The 17,086-nt window shown below is 35.0% G+C and overlaps 1 protein-coding gene across 4 annotated transcripts in view; it reads left to right on the forward strand.

Moving 5' to 3' along the window:
* UGT2A2 (UDP glucuronosyltransferase family 2 member A2) overlaps positions 1–16,049 on the forward strand; it is a 69,420-nt gene extending 53,371 nt beyond the window's left edge. For 2 of the 4 annotated variants that reach the window (XM_009447793.4, XM_054683042.1), the window contains exons 3-7: positions 1,716–1,864; positions 4,725–4,856; positions 5,859–5,946; positions 6,412–6,631; positions 11,454–16,040. In XM_009447793.4, coding sequence (XP_009446068.4) covers positions 1,716–1,864; positions 4,725–4,856; positions 5,859–5,946; positions 6,412–6,631; positions 11,454–11,733 — 869 coding nt within the window. In that variant the 3' untranslated portion in view covers positions 11,734–16,040. Of the gene's footprint in view, positions 1–1,715; positions 1,865–4,724; positions 4,857–5,858; positions 5,947–6,411; positions 6,632–11,453 lie in introns of all 4 variants that reach the window. The other 2 variants (XM_024356138.3, XM_024356137.3) reach the window with 2 other exon arrangements.
* The last annotated feature ends 1,037 nt before the right edge of the window (positions 16,050–17,086 follow it).

The raw sequence follows: 17,086 nt of genomic DNA on the forward strand, positions 1-17,086 counted from the left end.
ACATTTGCAGTGTTCCACTAGCATCAGGTAACTGGATTCCAGGCACACTCCTCTCAAAACTCAAAAATGCCCCAGGTCATAAGCCTTCCCCACTGATATGGTTTAGATCTGTGTCTCTGCCCAAGTCTTATGTCAAATTGTGATCCCCAATGTTGGAAGTGGGTCCTGGTTGGAGAGGATTGGATCATGGGGGTAGAGTATTCATGAAAGGTTTAGCACCATCCTCCCTTGGTACTGTTTTTGTGATAGTGAGTGAGTTATCACGAGATCTGGTTTTTTTTTTGTTGTTTTTTTTTTAAGTGTATAGCACCTTTGCCCTCACTCTCTCTCTTGCTCCTGCTCCCATCATGCAAAACAACCTGCTGCTGTGTTGCCTTCTGCCATGATTAGATGCTTCCTGAGGCCTCCCCAGAAGCAGAAACCACTATACTTCCTGTACAGCCTATGGGACCATAAGCCAATTAAACCTCTTTTTAAAAAAATTAATTACTCAGTTTCAAGTATTTCTTTATGGGAATAAGAGAAAGGCCTAACACACCCACTGGGATGGAAACTGTGGCTTTCAGGCCATGCTCCTCTAAAGCAGGGGTGTCCATCTCCTGTGCCTGTGGCCATAGCACACTTCCTACTCATTCCTCAATTCTGGCCAAAGGGAGTTTGTTGCCACTCAAGATTGTACTGTGATTCTCAGTTGGGAGCTTCTCTCAACCTGTGACCACAACCTGAGTTAGTTGACAGACTTCTGCAAAGTCCCTTGTGATATAGAATTAGGAGTGACTTTTCTCTGTTCCTGCTGGAGTCTGGGAGTGCACACAAACCATGTCCAGATGCTGCTCTTTCTCATGTATTTCCCACTGCTCACTAAAGCAGCTCCAGTGCTGCATAGGGTTAAGGCATTTCCCCGTGGTCTGGATTGCCAGGTTTCCCAATGGGTGTATATATCCCAGAGGCGGTTTCTCCCCACTCACACTCTGGGGACTCATGGTTTTTCACCTGGCTCACAGGATAGGCTGCTGCCCACCAGTTTTTTCAAAGGGTTTATGGCTACTTTTGCTTTTTTACTATTAAGTTTCTGTGTTGCTTCTTGTAAAAAAATTCACAGTGTGTCTCTCTACTCACTATATTGTCTTTTCAAGTGGGAGAGGCATGCTAACAATGCCTCTGATTTGCTGTCCTGGGGAAAAAATTATCTGGCATTTAATTGAAGAGAGAAAATGAATGTTTAATTTGTCAGTAGTTGTAGTTATAGTTTAATTTTGGTTGATTTATTATTGTGAAATTACACTTACACATTACTTCTTTTTCACTAACAAAAAATCCTCCCTCCTTCCTTCCTTTCCCAGGCCCCACTCTACTCCCTCTCTTCTTCCCTTTCTCCTTTTCTCCCTCTCTCTCTCTTCCTCTCTCTCTCTCTTTCTTTATTTCTACCTCTTTCTTCCCTTTTTCTCACTTTTCCTTGCTTTCCTCTCTCTCCCTCCCTGCTTGCCTGCCTTCCTCCCTTCCTCCCTTCCTTCCTTCTTTTCTTCCTTCCTCCTTCCTTTCTTCCATCCTCTTTAATTTCTCCTTCTTCTTAATATATAAACATGATAAGTATTCTAGAAGACCTAATTGAATTTTTTCTTAACAGCTTATCAGGAAATTACTGGTAGCTTTTTTTTCTCCTCAGCAAACATATAAGCTAATTTCCTCCATCCAACTTGTTACATTTTCTCCAGGAAGACCCACTACGTTATGTGAGACTATGGGGAAAGCTGAAATTTGGTTAATCCGAACATATTGGGATTTTGAATTTCCTCGTCCATACTTACCTAATTTTGAGTTTGTTGGAGGATTGCACTGCAAACCTGCCAAACCTTTACCTAAGGTAAGTCTACAACAGTGGAGGATTTTATGCTCTTCATAATAAAATACTTAATTTTCTTTTAAAGTTTATAGCCTCAATAACAAATAAATGCTGCTGGACATTTCAGTTTGCTACTCCACATCTATTTTCCTTGTGATAGAGGTCTCCTACAAGTGATATTAGGTGTTTTGGACTTTACATTGACAATTTAAACTGAAGAATAAAATGATTAAAGCTGTGTGTTACAAATATCAGTGTGTCTACACCTTGATACTGGACTTGGTGGGACAGAAAACCAGATCATAGAAATTACGAAGGATACTGCCCTAGTCTTACCAAGCCACATAGCATTATGAACAGTAATATTTACCAAATTTCTTGAGAGATAAAGATGTCTTCATGAAAACTGTTGGGTGAATTCCATTTAACTTGGTGAGTAAGAAGTCATTATTGAAGAAAGACAATGAAATAAGGCAGGGCTCTTAGGTTTTACTCTTGAGAATTTATTAGACAGTTGTGCCATCTACTGTTAGGAAACAATCGGTTAAAAAAAAAAAACTCTTTTGAGTTGACAATGGTGAGTTTAGTTTCTGACCTATTTACTGTAAGGAACAAAAAGGAGTTTCGGTAATTTCTAGAAATCATTTAGGTAGTACAAAGTGTAAATTCAAGCAGGAAGCATTAGAAATAGATTCAGATTCATCAGCATAAAGTAGCTATTATAAAACTGAGAGATACAAATGTTGTATTGGTTCTTTATAAATATAGTGTCAGGTTTTATGGCATGAGAAGGAAATTGTATGCTACAATATGAAGTCTTCAGAAAAGAAATGTGGAATATAAGAAATGTTATACAGAAAAAGTGTTGAGAAGCAAAATAGAGTACAGGTACACATGGTAGGAACAATGTATTTAACTATCAATAAGGAGTGAGGAAACAGGCTATTATTTACTTGGTTTATACACAAGCAAATGTAATCTTTTTAGAAAGTTGCAGGTTCCTATAAGAGTATTAAATTTCTGTTTATAGTAACAGACATATTTAAGTTTAAAATTTTATTTCAGGATTCTAAAAATTTTATTTCAGGATTTTCTGGCCAGTCAAGTTATGGCTGCAGGCAAGCTCTAGTGAATGTTTATTATAGGAAATAATGTACCAATATCTAAATAAAGACACAGAAATATTCATGACGTATCCATAGGTCACTGGATAATGACCCATGCCACCCTATTATGTTTTTCCTCCCAAACCCACTTTTTACACAAACACACACATATACACATATTCTCACAATTTCACAAAGACAAATCAGCCATGTTTTACAATAGCAGACATTATGCCATTATGTATTCAATCAATATAAATATCGATATAGGCTTTGGGAAATATGAATACCAACCATGGGTTATATTGCTGATGAAATAATTACGCCAATCACTGGGTACACAGAATACAAAAACAACAAGAGACTGTCAAATGAAAAATCCATATCAGTATGGTAGATGTGTATGTTTGTGTGTATGTGTATGTTTGTGTGTGTGTGTGTGTGTTATTTTAATGAATTAATATCTGTTTGGAAAATAAATCAAAATGGCAAAGCACCAATTCCTGGGACTTCAGAAATATTCTGCTGACATTAAGCCAAAAATAGCAATCTATTTTCACTTAAGATATCACCCTCCCCTAGTTATTTGGCTAGTCATAAAGTGATACATCAGTGATTCCAGTGTGATCCCAACAAATATTTGCACAGGGAATGCAGGATACATCTGTAGAAAGTAGCATTCATATAGATATGATGTGAAAGGCCTTAATCTCAGATTTTGCAGTGTCAAATTTGCAAAACTATAAGTAATTACCTAAGGAATTTTATTGGCAGACAAATTTATATTTTAATTTTGCTTTAAGGCTCAAATTAAGGGCACATAGCTAACATCACACTCATGGCAGCTTATACATCAAGAAGAAAGAGATGCACTGTCTCATACGCATCATTGTGATTACAGTTGGAGATGCACTTTGTTATCCTGTTCTAAAATATGTTACAATTAGATGCCATTTTAAACAAAGTTTTTCTTAGACCTATTAATCAAAGAAGGCATACAGTTGAGAAAATGATCTTGAATGCTTAACAGGAACCGATAAATTTATTAATAATTTTATTAGATATAACTGGCATGCTAACAATTTTAAAAGCCTAGCTCAGTATCCTTTGTTGGGCTTCCCTCCAAAAACTGTTTTTATGAGTTTGCAAACAACCCTGTTGATTGGTTAAATTAAGCCTTGGGGGTAACAATTTCAGTTAGCATGAGAAGAGTTGTCCCTTATTTAGTGTTCATTTCTGTAATGGTTTTGCTTCCATGCTTGGACTTGTAATCACTGATTATATATTTAAGTTATACATTTCAGAGACATGTTTCCTCTTAAGGAGACTATTTCTGACTGGGCACAGTGGCTCATGCCTGTAATTCCAGCACTTTGGGAGACCAAGGCAGGTGGATCACTGGAGGCCAGGAGCTGGAGACCAGCCTGGCCAACATGGTGAAACACCATCTCTACTAAAAATACAAAACTCAGCCAGACACGATGGCATGAGACTATAATCCCAGTTACTCAGGAGGCTGAGGTGTGAGAATCACTTGAACCGGGGAGGTGAGGTTGCAGTGAGCAGAGATCATGCCACTGCGCTCCAGCCTGGGCGACAGAGCGAGACTCTGCCAAAAAAAAATATAGAAACTAGATCTTTCTACATGTCAGAAGACAGACAGTTCAACAGTTTCTCTGACATATATCTTAATTTTACCTACATAAATGTGTAAGTAAACTTATTTTTTCTTATGATGCTACACCTTTGTAATAGAAAATATATTATGTATGCAGGAAATGGAAGAATTTATCCAGAGCTCAGGTAAAGATGGTGTTGTGGTGTTTTCTCTGGGATCAATGGTCAAAAACCTTACAGAAGAAAAGGCCAATCTTATTGCCTCAGCCCTTGCCCAGATTCCACAGAAGGTCAGTACAGCCTGGAATCCTGGTACACAGCTTTTTACTAATGGGAGAGACAATGCAGCTAGTAATGTTCTTTCCATATGAAAATCAAAACTCATTATATACACTGAGTATCACTAGTAACAGTTGTAAGTAACGTTGTGTAATATATTAAAATTGTGTACATTAGCACATTGAATCATTTGCCTACTGAGCCTTGGCATTATTTTAGAAACACATACTTTTTTGAAGTCATTTATTTTTAATGGAATAGAAATGAAAACTTTAAGCCCCCACTGACCTTTTACTATTTGAAATTTTTTGTTCTCCACTGACTACTTTCAAAAGTTTTGAAGTTTGTTAGCTCCATGGTCCAGGAAAAGAGAGTGTAAACACAAAGCAGGGAGAAATTATGCTAAAAATATAATTCAAATGTCTAGGTTTTATTACAACTCTATCAAAGTGTAGTTGGTTTAGAAGTAGAAGCCTCGATTCACTTAGCCTTTCTAAGTTGAATATTCTCTAGCTAAAAACAATTAAAATTCAAATATTATAGTCCAACAACATGCAATTTCTGACTTATGTTATTCAATTAACCTTAATTTTTATCTCTACAATTTTGCATTTCTATTCTTTTTATACTTCTATTCATGACACATCCTAGGACTCTTTATATTTATGTATTGTTTAAAGCACGTAACACTCTTCATGATTTTTCTCCTCCATGTTGTGATTGATTAAACTGGTACTGTTTACGTTCTATTTCTTCACTTAAAATCTAACTTCCAAAAGCTTTTAAGTGATAAATATCAAAACAATAATACTATACTTGATAGACTATTAGTACAAGACTTTACAAAAAGGTACATGTAAACAGTCCTACTACGTATCTCAACGTTTGTAAACTACTGCTTATGTAATTCCCGTCTTCCAAGTAGCTGGTTAAATGATTTCTAAATAATTCTCCCAACTTAAAATGTCCTCATTGTGTTTTTCCTTGCAAAATTAAAGCACCATTTTCCACAGGTTTTATGGAGATACAAAGGAAAGAAACCAGCCACATTAGGAAACAATACTCAGCTCTTTGATTGGATACCCCAGAATGATCTTCTTGGTAAGACTGTGGGGAAAGAAAAGCTGTACAGTGGGACAATAGACAAGTTAAGTAACTGTTTAATAGCAAATAAATTCAATACATTTTTAATAATTTAAAATGTTATTTGACACTCAATTTTAAAGCAGATATAATTACATAATTGACCATTAATTTTATAGACTCATGCTTCCTCTGGTTCACAAAAGAGCATTTTCAGTTAACATTAATCACACTTCAAGTTTCATTTTCAGTTCAGATATCATCTCCTCAGTAATATATTCCCAGAAAATGCAAATGCTGTTAATTACTGCTTTTCCTGGGATCACAGTTTTCTGACATTCCAATGCCCTATGTGATCTGCTTTTGTAGAAAACGTATCCTTCTTTAGAGAGTTATATTACAGCTTTTTGACCCCTTCTGTCTCTCAAATTCTGCTAATGTGTTATTATTACACACCCACTTCTCACTCCATCCTCAAATTAGGACATCCCAAAACCAAAGCTTTTATCACTCATGGTGGAACTAATGGGATCTACGAAGCTATTTACCACGGAGTCCCTATGGTGGGAATTCCCATGTTTGCTGATCAGCCTGATAACATTGCTCACATGAAGGCCAAAGGAGCAGCTGTGGAAGTGAACCTAAACACAATGACAAGTGTGGATTTGCTTAGCGCTTTGAGAACAGTCATTAATGAACCTTCGTAAGTACTAAGGCTCCTAAAGACTTGCCTAACTTTAATTACATTATTCATAATACCAGAAAATGTACATTCTTTTATACTTTTGTAATTATTTTCCAATAACAACCATAACCTGACCAATATAAAAACTATTTTATTTGCCAAACTGCTAAAGTGATTTGCTGAAATCAGAAAAATAAGAAAATCCTAAGACTTCAAATATTGGCCGGGCGCAGTGGCTCAAGCTTGTAATCCTAGCACTTTGGGAGGCTGAGGCTGGCGGATCACAAGGTCCGGAGATCGAGACCATCCTGGCTAACACGGTGAAACCCTGTCTCTACTAAAAATACAAAAATTTAGCCGGGTATGATAGTGGGCGCCTGTAGTCCCAGCTACTCAGGAGGCTGAGGCAGGAGAATGGCGTGAACCCGGGAGGTGGAGGTTGCAGTGAGCCAAGATTGTGCCACTGCACTCCAGCCTGGGCAACAGAGCAAGACTCAGTCTCAAAAAAAAAAAAAAAAAAAAAAAAAAGACTTCAAATATTATTTCAATATTTTTCAAAATAAAGAATGCTATGATTATATAAATTCTCATTTTTTATGGATAATCTGCTTAATATTATAAACTAATTAGTAAGTACGTACATATTATAAACTAATCAGTAAATACAAAATTGAAATGATAATACGCTCAGTAATAATCATTCAGAAATAACTATTAACACTGAGTATATACCATTCGATACCTTTAATTAGTATATGTATACACACAGAGAGAAAAGATATAGGGTAGTGAATAATTTTTTAAATATTGATTTGTACTATGTGATATTTTAAATAAAATTTAAGTATAATTTTATCTGATTCAGCTTTTAGATTGAAATGAATCTATAAAATATATTGAGTTATGTATACATAGCTTAGTATATTATATATATGTCTATATATATAGCTTAGTAGATAGTGTGTGTGTATATATATTGTGTCTTATTTTTTTCTCTGAAAGATCTCACCAAAGTAATATGATATATGTATATGTAATTTTGAGTCTTTATTTTTGATGATGTGTTTTAATTTTAGCTACTTATAGTTGAACTCCTGCTTTGAAATGTATCTCTATTTCATTCCAAATTTATATTACTTATGTTGTAATTTTACTTTACCAATATTTATGTCATTTTTTTCTCACATTTACTCTGTTTCCTGTATTTTAAGGGACTCAGTGTTCACTGTTGAATTAGAGATTATTTATTCCAAAATATTTAGGATTTATTTCTTGACTGATTATCTCACATGGAATTTTCTTCCAATAAAGACTTGGATATTGAATTCTCTGAGATAATGTTTAGCAATATTCACTCACTGCTTTGTTATGAGAATGACTTTTATCTGAATACAATATATTTAGCTCTTGCTTTCTTTCCTTCAGACCTGTGGAAATATTACTTATGGCCTTCCAGTTTAAATTGTGCTATATGATTTCTGAGTCCTGCCTGACTATTTTATCTTTTTGCTTTCTTTTCAACTTGGAAAAAGAAATAGTTACTTTTTAAAATTCAGAAACTCAATTATGGTGTATTCTTACAAATTATTTTATATATTTTTCTTCAATTATACTGTGTCTTTACAACACTGTTAATCTAGGATAAAAAATTATCCAGTTTTTCTTTTCAGAAATTAATTTTTTTTGTATTATTTCTTTGAATGCCTTTTATTTCCATTTTTTATCTTTACTTCTGGAGCACCAGTTTAGTCTTCCCTATGATAAAGTATTTTGGTATGTTTTCCTCTCTTATTTCCTGTCTAATTGTTCTAATCAATTTTTACTATTATTAATTCATTGAGATTGCCTCCAATAGTTCACAAATTAGTAAATTTATTATTTTTACCATGAGCATTGCTTGCTGTTTCTAATTTCTTTATTAATTCTTTCAACTGTCATTTTTAACAATTTGTATCATCAGCTCACCTATCTCCTTATCACTTCCTCTTGCTTTGTAAGTCAATTTTGATATCATATTCATTACCCTCCTGCTATTATTGTATTTTGAATCTCCTCTTCTTTGGATTATATGCAATACCTAAATGCATTTTTAGTTTCTCATTTATTTTTCAATATGTGTAAGTGGTTATCAGGCTGTTATTTTTTCTCGGTCTTGGTGTTTGCTCTGAATTTGTGTGGGTGCTTTAAACTTGCTTTATGTTGTATTGGACTTAATTGTTTTCATGTAGAGTCCAAGCTTGAAGAATAGCTTTAATATTTCATTCACTTTTCCTGAAGGCTGAGATTCAGGAGAGTAGAAGGTAAACTCGGATGGAATTTAGTGCTTTTTCTTAACGGAAGTAACCTGCTTAAAAACATCTATTCAGTGCCCTTTGCCAGGCATTTTAGACACGAGGGCCAATGTATTCATTTCAAAAAAGAAAGACACTCAACAGTTGGTTTAGATTCATACCAAGACTCAGCCCTGGTTGTCCACTTTTGCTCCCCATCCACATTCCAATTAATTGACTTTTATTAATACGTACATGTTGTATAAGTCATAATTTTAGAAATCATAATTCATGAGCTAAGTGGTGGGTTAGGAGCTTCAGCAAGGCTCAGTATGATCTTTTTTTGACTTTAATGACTAGTCAATTAGACTATTACAAAGTTGTTAGTTGCTGACAATTTTGTTCATTTTATTAATTATCAGTGTAGGTACAGTCTGTGATTCTCTTTAACTCTAATGCTTAAAATGATGGTTAAATTTTATTATTGACTTGAAAACTGTAAACCAAAAATAAAAATTCTAAGCCTCTCACCCAACCATCCAAATGGACTTCCTCCTCAGCCAGAGGAAGTTAAAATTTAACCTGAGAGTCTGTTTCAGGCCATGATGGGAAATGAGGGTCAAATATGCCTCAGTATACCTCTCTGGCATTAGCATCAACACAGACTTTAAGTCTGATAAGAAACATTTCACAACCTATTCTCTCTGAAGCCTACTACCTGAAGGCTTCCTCTGCAAATAAGGACTTGGATCTCCACAATGCTTTATCTTAACCCAGGCATTCCTTCCCTTTGATCCCAGGTCTTTGGAGAAACTCAACCAATTGTCAACCAGAATATGTTTAAATTTACCTATAGCTTGGATGCACCCCCACTTCAAGTTGTCCCACCTTTCTAAACCAAACCAATGTATTTCTTAAACGTATTTGATAAATGTCTTATGCCTTCCTAAAATGTAAAAACCAAGCTGCACCCCAGCCACCTTGGGCACATATACTCAGGACTTCCTGAGGGCTTTATCATGGGCCATGGTCACTCATATTTTGCTACAAATAAATATCTTCAAATATTTTAGATTTTGATTCATTTCATTGACAAAACTATTGATGCAAAAAAATGAGAACTATAAATACTGTTAGAAATTTCTAAATAAATGCCTAAAAATTATTTAGTTTAAAGTAACTTCACTTTAACCCTAAACCAAATACCACCTCTGGGAACACAAGGTATAGTGTAGAGTATATATATGAATGTGTTTGTACTCCATTCTGTTATTCATTAAAGCAATTAATAAACATTAACAATTACATTTGAATAGACCATTGTAATTTAATTATTCAGAATATTTTAACATATCAGTCATAAAACATTAGTGTATAATAAAACATGAAATAATAAATTTATGAGCATGGTCTTTGTCCCACATCATTTATAGGAAAACATGCTTTCTTCTTATTATTTTTTGATTCACATGTACAAATTTATTTATTGCCTAAAGTATATTAGGATGATCCATGTGAAATTACTTACTTATATTCTTTTTCACTAGACAGACAGACACACAAACACACACACGCACACACACTCAACACATGTAAACTACTCCTGCTGCTGAATCTAGTTGTACCATGTTCTCTTGTAAATGATGACCATGTTCCCCATTCCCCAGTCCTAACAATGTCCTGCCAACACTGGGACATCTCTACACAAACCATTTACCTTCGCTCATCTTCATGAATCCAGCCTGGAACTTTTATTCCAGACACAAATCAAAATGAAACCTAGTAATTTTGGTTTAACAACTAGGGAAACTGCAAGTGAAGACACAGTTTGCCTTTTAAATATGTAGATATCCACCCAATATTGTTTGAGAAGCCATTAGAACTGTTATCTCTGTTACTATCTCTATTGTGATGGCAAGTTGATTTAGAGCTCTAATTCTAGGGAGATGTTTCAATTGAAACATCAAAGTTCATGTACTTGGATATGCCACTTCTTAAATCACCAGAGTATTTTTGTTCAGTCTTCATGTTACAGATACAGACACTGTCTTTTTCGTCACAAACATACAGATGTGTGCCACAAAGTAATTATCACAATGCCTACATCTTAGAACTGTAAAATTACTCACTAATGCTGACTGCCAATTTCCTTTGTCTGTCATATGAACTAGCCACACACTAGAGGATATGTTTATGTATGTCTTAAATGATTTTTATCCCACAGTATTAGGTTATGTACCATCTTGGTATTGGAACCATCCTACAGTATAGCTCACACAGTATCAAAATTATTTTTGGAAAAATTATGCTAAACATCTATATTTACAACAGGCTTACTCTACTTTTTTATGTCTACATTTGATCATACTGTGTTAAGCATATATTTCATCCATATCTTCCTTTTTGTAACTCTTAAAATCCTATACAACTAGCAAAGTTCATGCAAGAATTATATTTTCTCAACCTAACTATAGCCTTAAACTTGTAGAGCAAAAGTGTATCACATATTTATCTTCAATGAAAATAAAAACAAAAATTATCTAATTTCTGCCTATTTATTTGTCTTCTAGTTATAAAGAGAATGCTATGAGGTTATCAAGAATTCACCATGATCAACCTGTAAAGCCCCTGGATCGAGCAGTCTTCTGGATCGAGTTTGTCATGCGCCACAAAGGAGCCAAGCACCTTCGGGTTGCAGCCCACAACCTCACCTGGTTCCAGTACCACTCTTTGGATGTAATTGGGTTCTTGCTGGTCTGTGTGACAACGGCTATATTTTTGGTCATACAATGTTGTTTGTTTTCCTGTCAAAAATTTGTTAAGATAGGAAAGAAGAAAAAAAGAGAATAGGTCAAGAAAAAGAGGAAATATATATATTTTTAAGTTTGGCAAAATCCTGAGTAGTGTAGTCCTATTAATTCCAGACAAAAGGAGTTTAACAAAAACGCATCTCCCATCCCGTTTCCAAATTTTCTATTTCTCTACCTGCGATAAGCCTACTGATAAAGCCTTGATTTTGGCATGATTATTATTAACTTGTGAGTTATAGTCTTCTATTTTTCCTTTGTCTCTCCCTGCTGACTACACCCTCTTCCTTTCACTTTTCTGACACAAGGATACTACCTAATTTTAAATATGTTCTATTCATAGTATCAAATTATTTTATAGTTAACCTTAATTAATGATTAACAATATGCGGAATCCTGGTAATGCATACAGTGTAGATGGAATTTGATAGGTGTAAGGAAGAGTCAAATTCACAAATTTCCATATACCAAACAAATCAGGGAGCCACCATAGGAGAGTAGTGTGTTATGAGAAAGGTAATGATTTCCTTTTTTAATAAAAACAAACTCTTCTGCTTGCTCAATGTTTCAGGAGTTAGAGAATGAATTTTAAGTGTGACATGCGTCCCTATTAAATGTCTACAAAATTTTCATTAAGCATATCTAGAAAATCAAGGCATAACTTGCCTGCCTTTCTTCAACATATATTCTTATATAACCTGTAGTGGAAGATTTGGGTACTATCTTTAATAAATCAATCAATCGACTCTTTTATTTCAAGGAGAAAGTTCTATGTTATATGTTGAAGGTGAACAGATCATATTTAGAGGACATAACAATTAGAAATCTAGAAAATAATGATCACTTTTATAAAATTTTAGTTAACTGTACAAATAATTACATGAAACATCAATTATGCTTAAAATCACTAATGTTCATAATATATAATCACTATTTGTAATCAAAAGTTTAATTTTATGCCAAAAAATAAAAAATGCTTACTTGGAATTTGATAGCATTGCATTATTTTTGTCTTTATCTTCCACAAATTTAAATTTATCAATTAATTGTTATGCTATGTATATAAAAGACTAAGAGCTTCACCAAGGATATGGCATAATAAATGTTTATCAACGGAAAGCACTAGTTGAAGGCAAATACTTTTACTTGATTCAACCTTGCATTAATTTAATAAATATATTAAAGATTTTGCTTTCTTTACCCTTTATAAATCTAATGATCTTTCTAGCTAAAGTGTTAATTTCAATATTTGAAATTGAGAAGATAAATTACATTCCTTGCCTTAGTAACATTTTTGAAATTCTTCTTTCTTTCACTGTTTCTTTTTTCAATTTTATGTTAAGTTCCAGGATACATGTGCAAGTTTGTTACATAGTAAACGTGTGCCATGGTGGTTTGCTGCACCTATCTGCCCGTCACCTAGGTATTAAGCTTAGCATACATTAGCTACAGGCATATAGCTAGGCATATACTCAATTTTAATAGTTTGTAAAATCTAGAAATATAGCCAAACATAGAGTCAACTGATATTTGACAAGAATGCAAAACTATACAATGGAGAAAAAACAATATGTTTAACAAATACCAGTGGGCAAACTGATTATCAATATTCAAAAGAATAAAATTGAACCCCTTACCTCATGCCATATATAAAAATGGACTCAAAATAGATTAAAAAAAAAACCTAAATGTAAGATCAAGAACTATAAAACTCTCAGCAGGAAGAATATGGGTATAGCTTTCTTTCTAACCCTGAATTTTGCAAGGTTTTTAGATATGACACCAAAAGCAGAAGCAATCAAATTAAAATTGATAAATTGGACTTCACTGAAATCAAAATTTTTGTACATCCAAACACCAGCACTAAAGTCTGAAGAGAAACCAGACTTTGGAGGATATAGTTGCAAATTACATATATGGTAAATGACTTGTGTAAGACATTTGTAGAGAAAGCTTACAGCTCAATGATGAAAAAAATGACCCAATCCAAAAATGTGCATAAGATCTGAACAGGCATTTCTCTAAGGAATATGTAAATGTCCAATGAGGACAAATGAGCAAATGTAATGTCCAATAAGAACAAATGAAAAAATGCTCGGCATCATTAAGTTCAACATTATTGCAGGAAAATGTAAGTAAAAACCACAATGAGATACCACTTCACCCTCGCTAACATGGCTATTATCAAAAAGATAAGTAATTAAAAGTGTTGGCAAGGATGTGGAGAATTTGGAATCTTCATACTTTGCTTGTGTGTATCAAAAATTATTCAGGCACTTTGAAACAATCTGCCAGTTTATTAAAAGTTTAAACACAGAGTTACAATATGACCCAGCAATTCTACCTCTAGTAATATACCAGAGACAAATGGCAATAGGTGTATACAAAATTAATACTTGCATGTTGATAAACAACGTCTAAACCAAAACTGGAAGGAAAACTACAGTTCATCACTGATAAATGAATAAACAATATGTTGTAGAATATTATTTGGCAATAAAAATAATAAAGTCTTGATGCATGCTATACCATTAATTAAACTTTTTAAAACATTATACTAAGTATAGATGCCAAACAACAAAGATCCTTCATATAACAATATGTCCCTTCATATGAAATGCTCTTAATAGGAAAATTGATAGAGATAAAAAATAAGTTAGTGTTTGCCTAAAATGCAGGATAAGGAATAGCTAAGGGTGCAGTGTTTCTTTTGGTGGGTGATAAAATACTCTAAATCTTGTTGTTCCCGTTGTTGAAACATTCTATGAATATATGAGGAACCACTGAATTGTATATTAAAAACTTTTTTTTGGAAGACAGTATTGCAATTTCCACTCTTTGCAGCCTCAACCTCCTGGACTCATGTCATCCTCCCTCGTCAGCTTCCCAAGTAGCTGGGACTGCATGTGCACACCACCACAGCCAGCTAATTGTTTGTTTTGTTTTTGTTTTTTTGTTTTTTTTTGTAGAGACGAGGATTCACTGTGTTGCCCATGTTGATATCAAACCTCTGGGTTTAAGCGACCCACCTTCCTGGGTTTCACAAAGTACTGGGATTACAGACATGAGCCATTGCACCCAGCCATTGAATTGTACACTTTAAATTGATAAATGTGTGATTTGTATGTGTACAAATTTTTTACACACAAAAGTATCTTGAACCGTGACATCTAAGAAATGGTAATTCAGCTGTATAATTACTTTATCTCCAGTTCTGTGTCAAGGGGACTGCAGACCAAGAAGTCTCCATTTCTCACTGTACTTGACACGTCACAAACCTCTTACATGACTTAGGTGTCTAGAACACACAAGTTCAACTCTTACTGGGGAGTAAAACACTTGTAATTTTAAAAGACACAGTAACACACACTTGTAAGCATGAGGCCATCTACCTTTTCTTGATCCATTTGCCATCCAGAAACTGTGATTGTTCATATAATGTATTTACTTTGACATTGCTATGGTTGGAATGTGTCCTTTCCAAAATTCAGGTGTTGCCAATGTGACAGATTATGTGGAGGGGCCTCTAAGAGGTGATATTGCCTTCTTCGTGAATGGGATGAAGGTCTTTATAAAAGAGGCTTCAAGCAGCATTCAGCAGGCTTGCTTTTCTGCTACTTGAAGATACAGAAGTGGTCACTTTTGCCATTCCACTTCCACCATGTGAGGATGCAGCAAGAAGGCTTTCCCTAGATACCAGCATCTTGATCTTTAACTTGCCAGCCTCCAGAACTGTGGGAAAACAATTTCTGTTCTTGGTAAATTATCCAGTCTCAGGTATCTTGTTATAACAGCAAGGCTGGGTAAGCCAGATGTGTTGGAGTTTTATTTTAAATTCTTGATGATTTCTCCTTAGTTAGAAGCAACAGATGCATAGAGAAATAAGCATTGCATTTAACTAGAATGTCTATGAAATGAACTTCAGTTTTGCTTCCCCTACAGTTGAGTTGTTACTTTACGTAGAGGAGTTGTGGAAAGGTGCTGGTAAAATGTAGACACTGGATCAATATGAAGTGAATTGAGAACTGGATGAACTCACTTCATATGAAGTGAGTATTGAATAAACTTGTCTAGAGAGATCATGAGATGACTGTTCTAGACCTTTGTCTTCCATTTTCCTTGATCTCAGTAGACTATCTAGTATTAAATTTGAACTTTTTTATGCATATTGCACTAAAGATGGATTGTAGAATTTTTTGACAGGATAGATCAATGCATAAAAGATGTACCCAAAGATACATTTTGGACAGATATTGCACCACTGCAAAACAGTTACAGGGATATTGTGATTGTTATGAAAATCTTTCTAAAAATTTGGTTTTGAACAATAAACTTAAAAAGAAAACCTACAAAAGTTGAGGTTTGATGTCATTCTTTCACATGCCAGTGGTCTCAGTGGTGAGCTGCTGACTGAGCTGCTAAAGCATCCTTTTTTTTCACAGTTTCTGCTTCTTTCCTGACTACATACTGGAGAAGTATAGTGGAGGACTTCAATTACCTCCTTCCTACATGCATGTTGTTCTGTCATAATTTTTATAATCAAATAACATAAATGGAGAACTGTGTGCGTGTGTGTGTGTGTGTGTGTGTGTGTGTGTGTGTGTGTGTTTTGACTTTTGGTTTCAAACAATCAATAAGAAATGAGATCAGTTTTAAAATGTGCCATCAGAACCTGATGTGGTGGCCCACGCCTGTGGTCTCAGCACTTTAGGAGGCTGAGGTGGGTGGATCTTTTCAGGTCAAGAGTTTGAGACCAGCCTGGCCAGCAACCATGTCTCAACTAAAAATGCAAAATTGGCTGGGCGTGGTGGCACATGCCTGTAGTTCCAGCTACTCGGGAGGGCTGCCTCCTCTTGAACCTGGGGGGCAGAGGTTGCAGTGGGCCAGGATCGCGCCACTACACTCCAGCCTGGGCAACAGAGAAAGACTCCATCTCGGAAAAAAAAAAAAGTAAAAATGTGCCATAGAAGTTTTAAATTCATGGTACAAGCATTGCCATAGATGTCCCTGAAAGAAACACACAGATGACTTCTTTTTTGAGACAAGATCTGTGTTGCACAGGCTGGAGTGTGGTGGCGTGAGCATAGCTCACTGCAACCTCGACCTCCCAGCCAGTCTCAAGAGATCCACCTGCTTCAGAATTTCATGTGGTTGGGACCACAGGCGTGTGCCACCATGACCAGCTTTTTTTTTTTTTTTTACTTTTGTAGAGAGTAGGGGGAAATCTAACTTTGTTGCCAGGTTGGTCTCGAACTCCTGGGCTCAACCGATTTGCCCACCTTGGTGCCCAAAGTGCTCGGGTTACAGGTGTGAGCTTTTTTTTTTTTTTTTTTTTTTAAGAGACAGTCTTACTTCATTCTGTCACACAGGCTGGAATGACTTTCTAAAACTGCAGA

The sequence above is a fragment of the Pan troglodytes genome, chromosome 3, assembly GCF_028858775.2.
Source record: "Pan troglodytes isolate AG18354 chromosome 3, NHGRI_mPanTro3-v2.0_pri, whole genome shotgun sequence".
NCBI lineage: Eukaryota > Metazoa > Chordata > Mammalia > Primates > Hominidae > Pan > Pan troglodytes.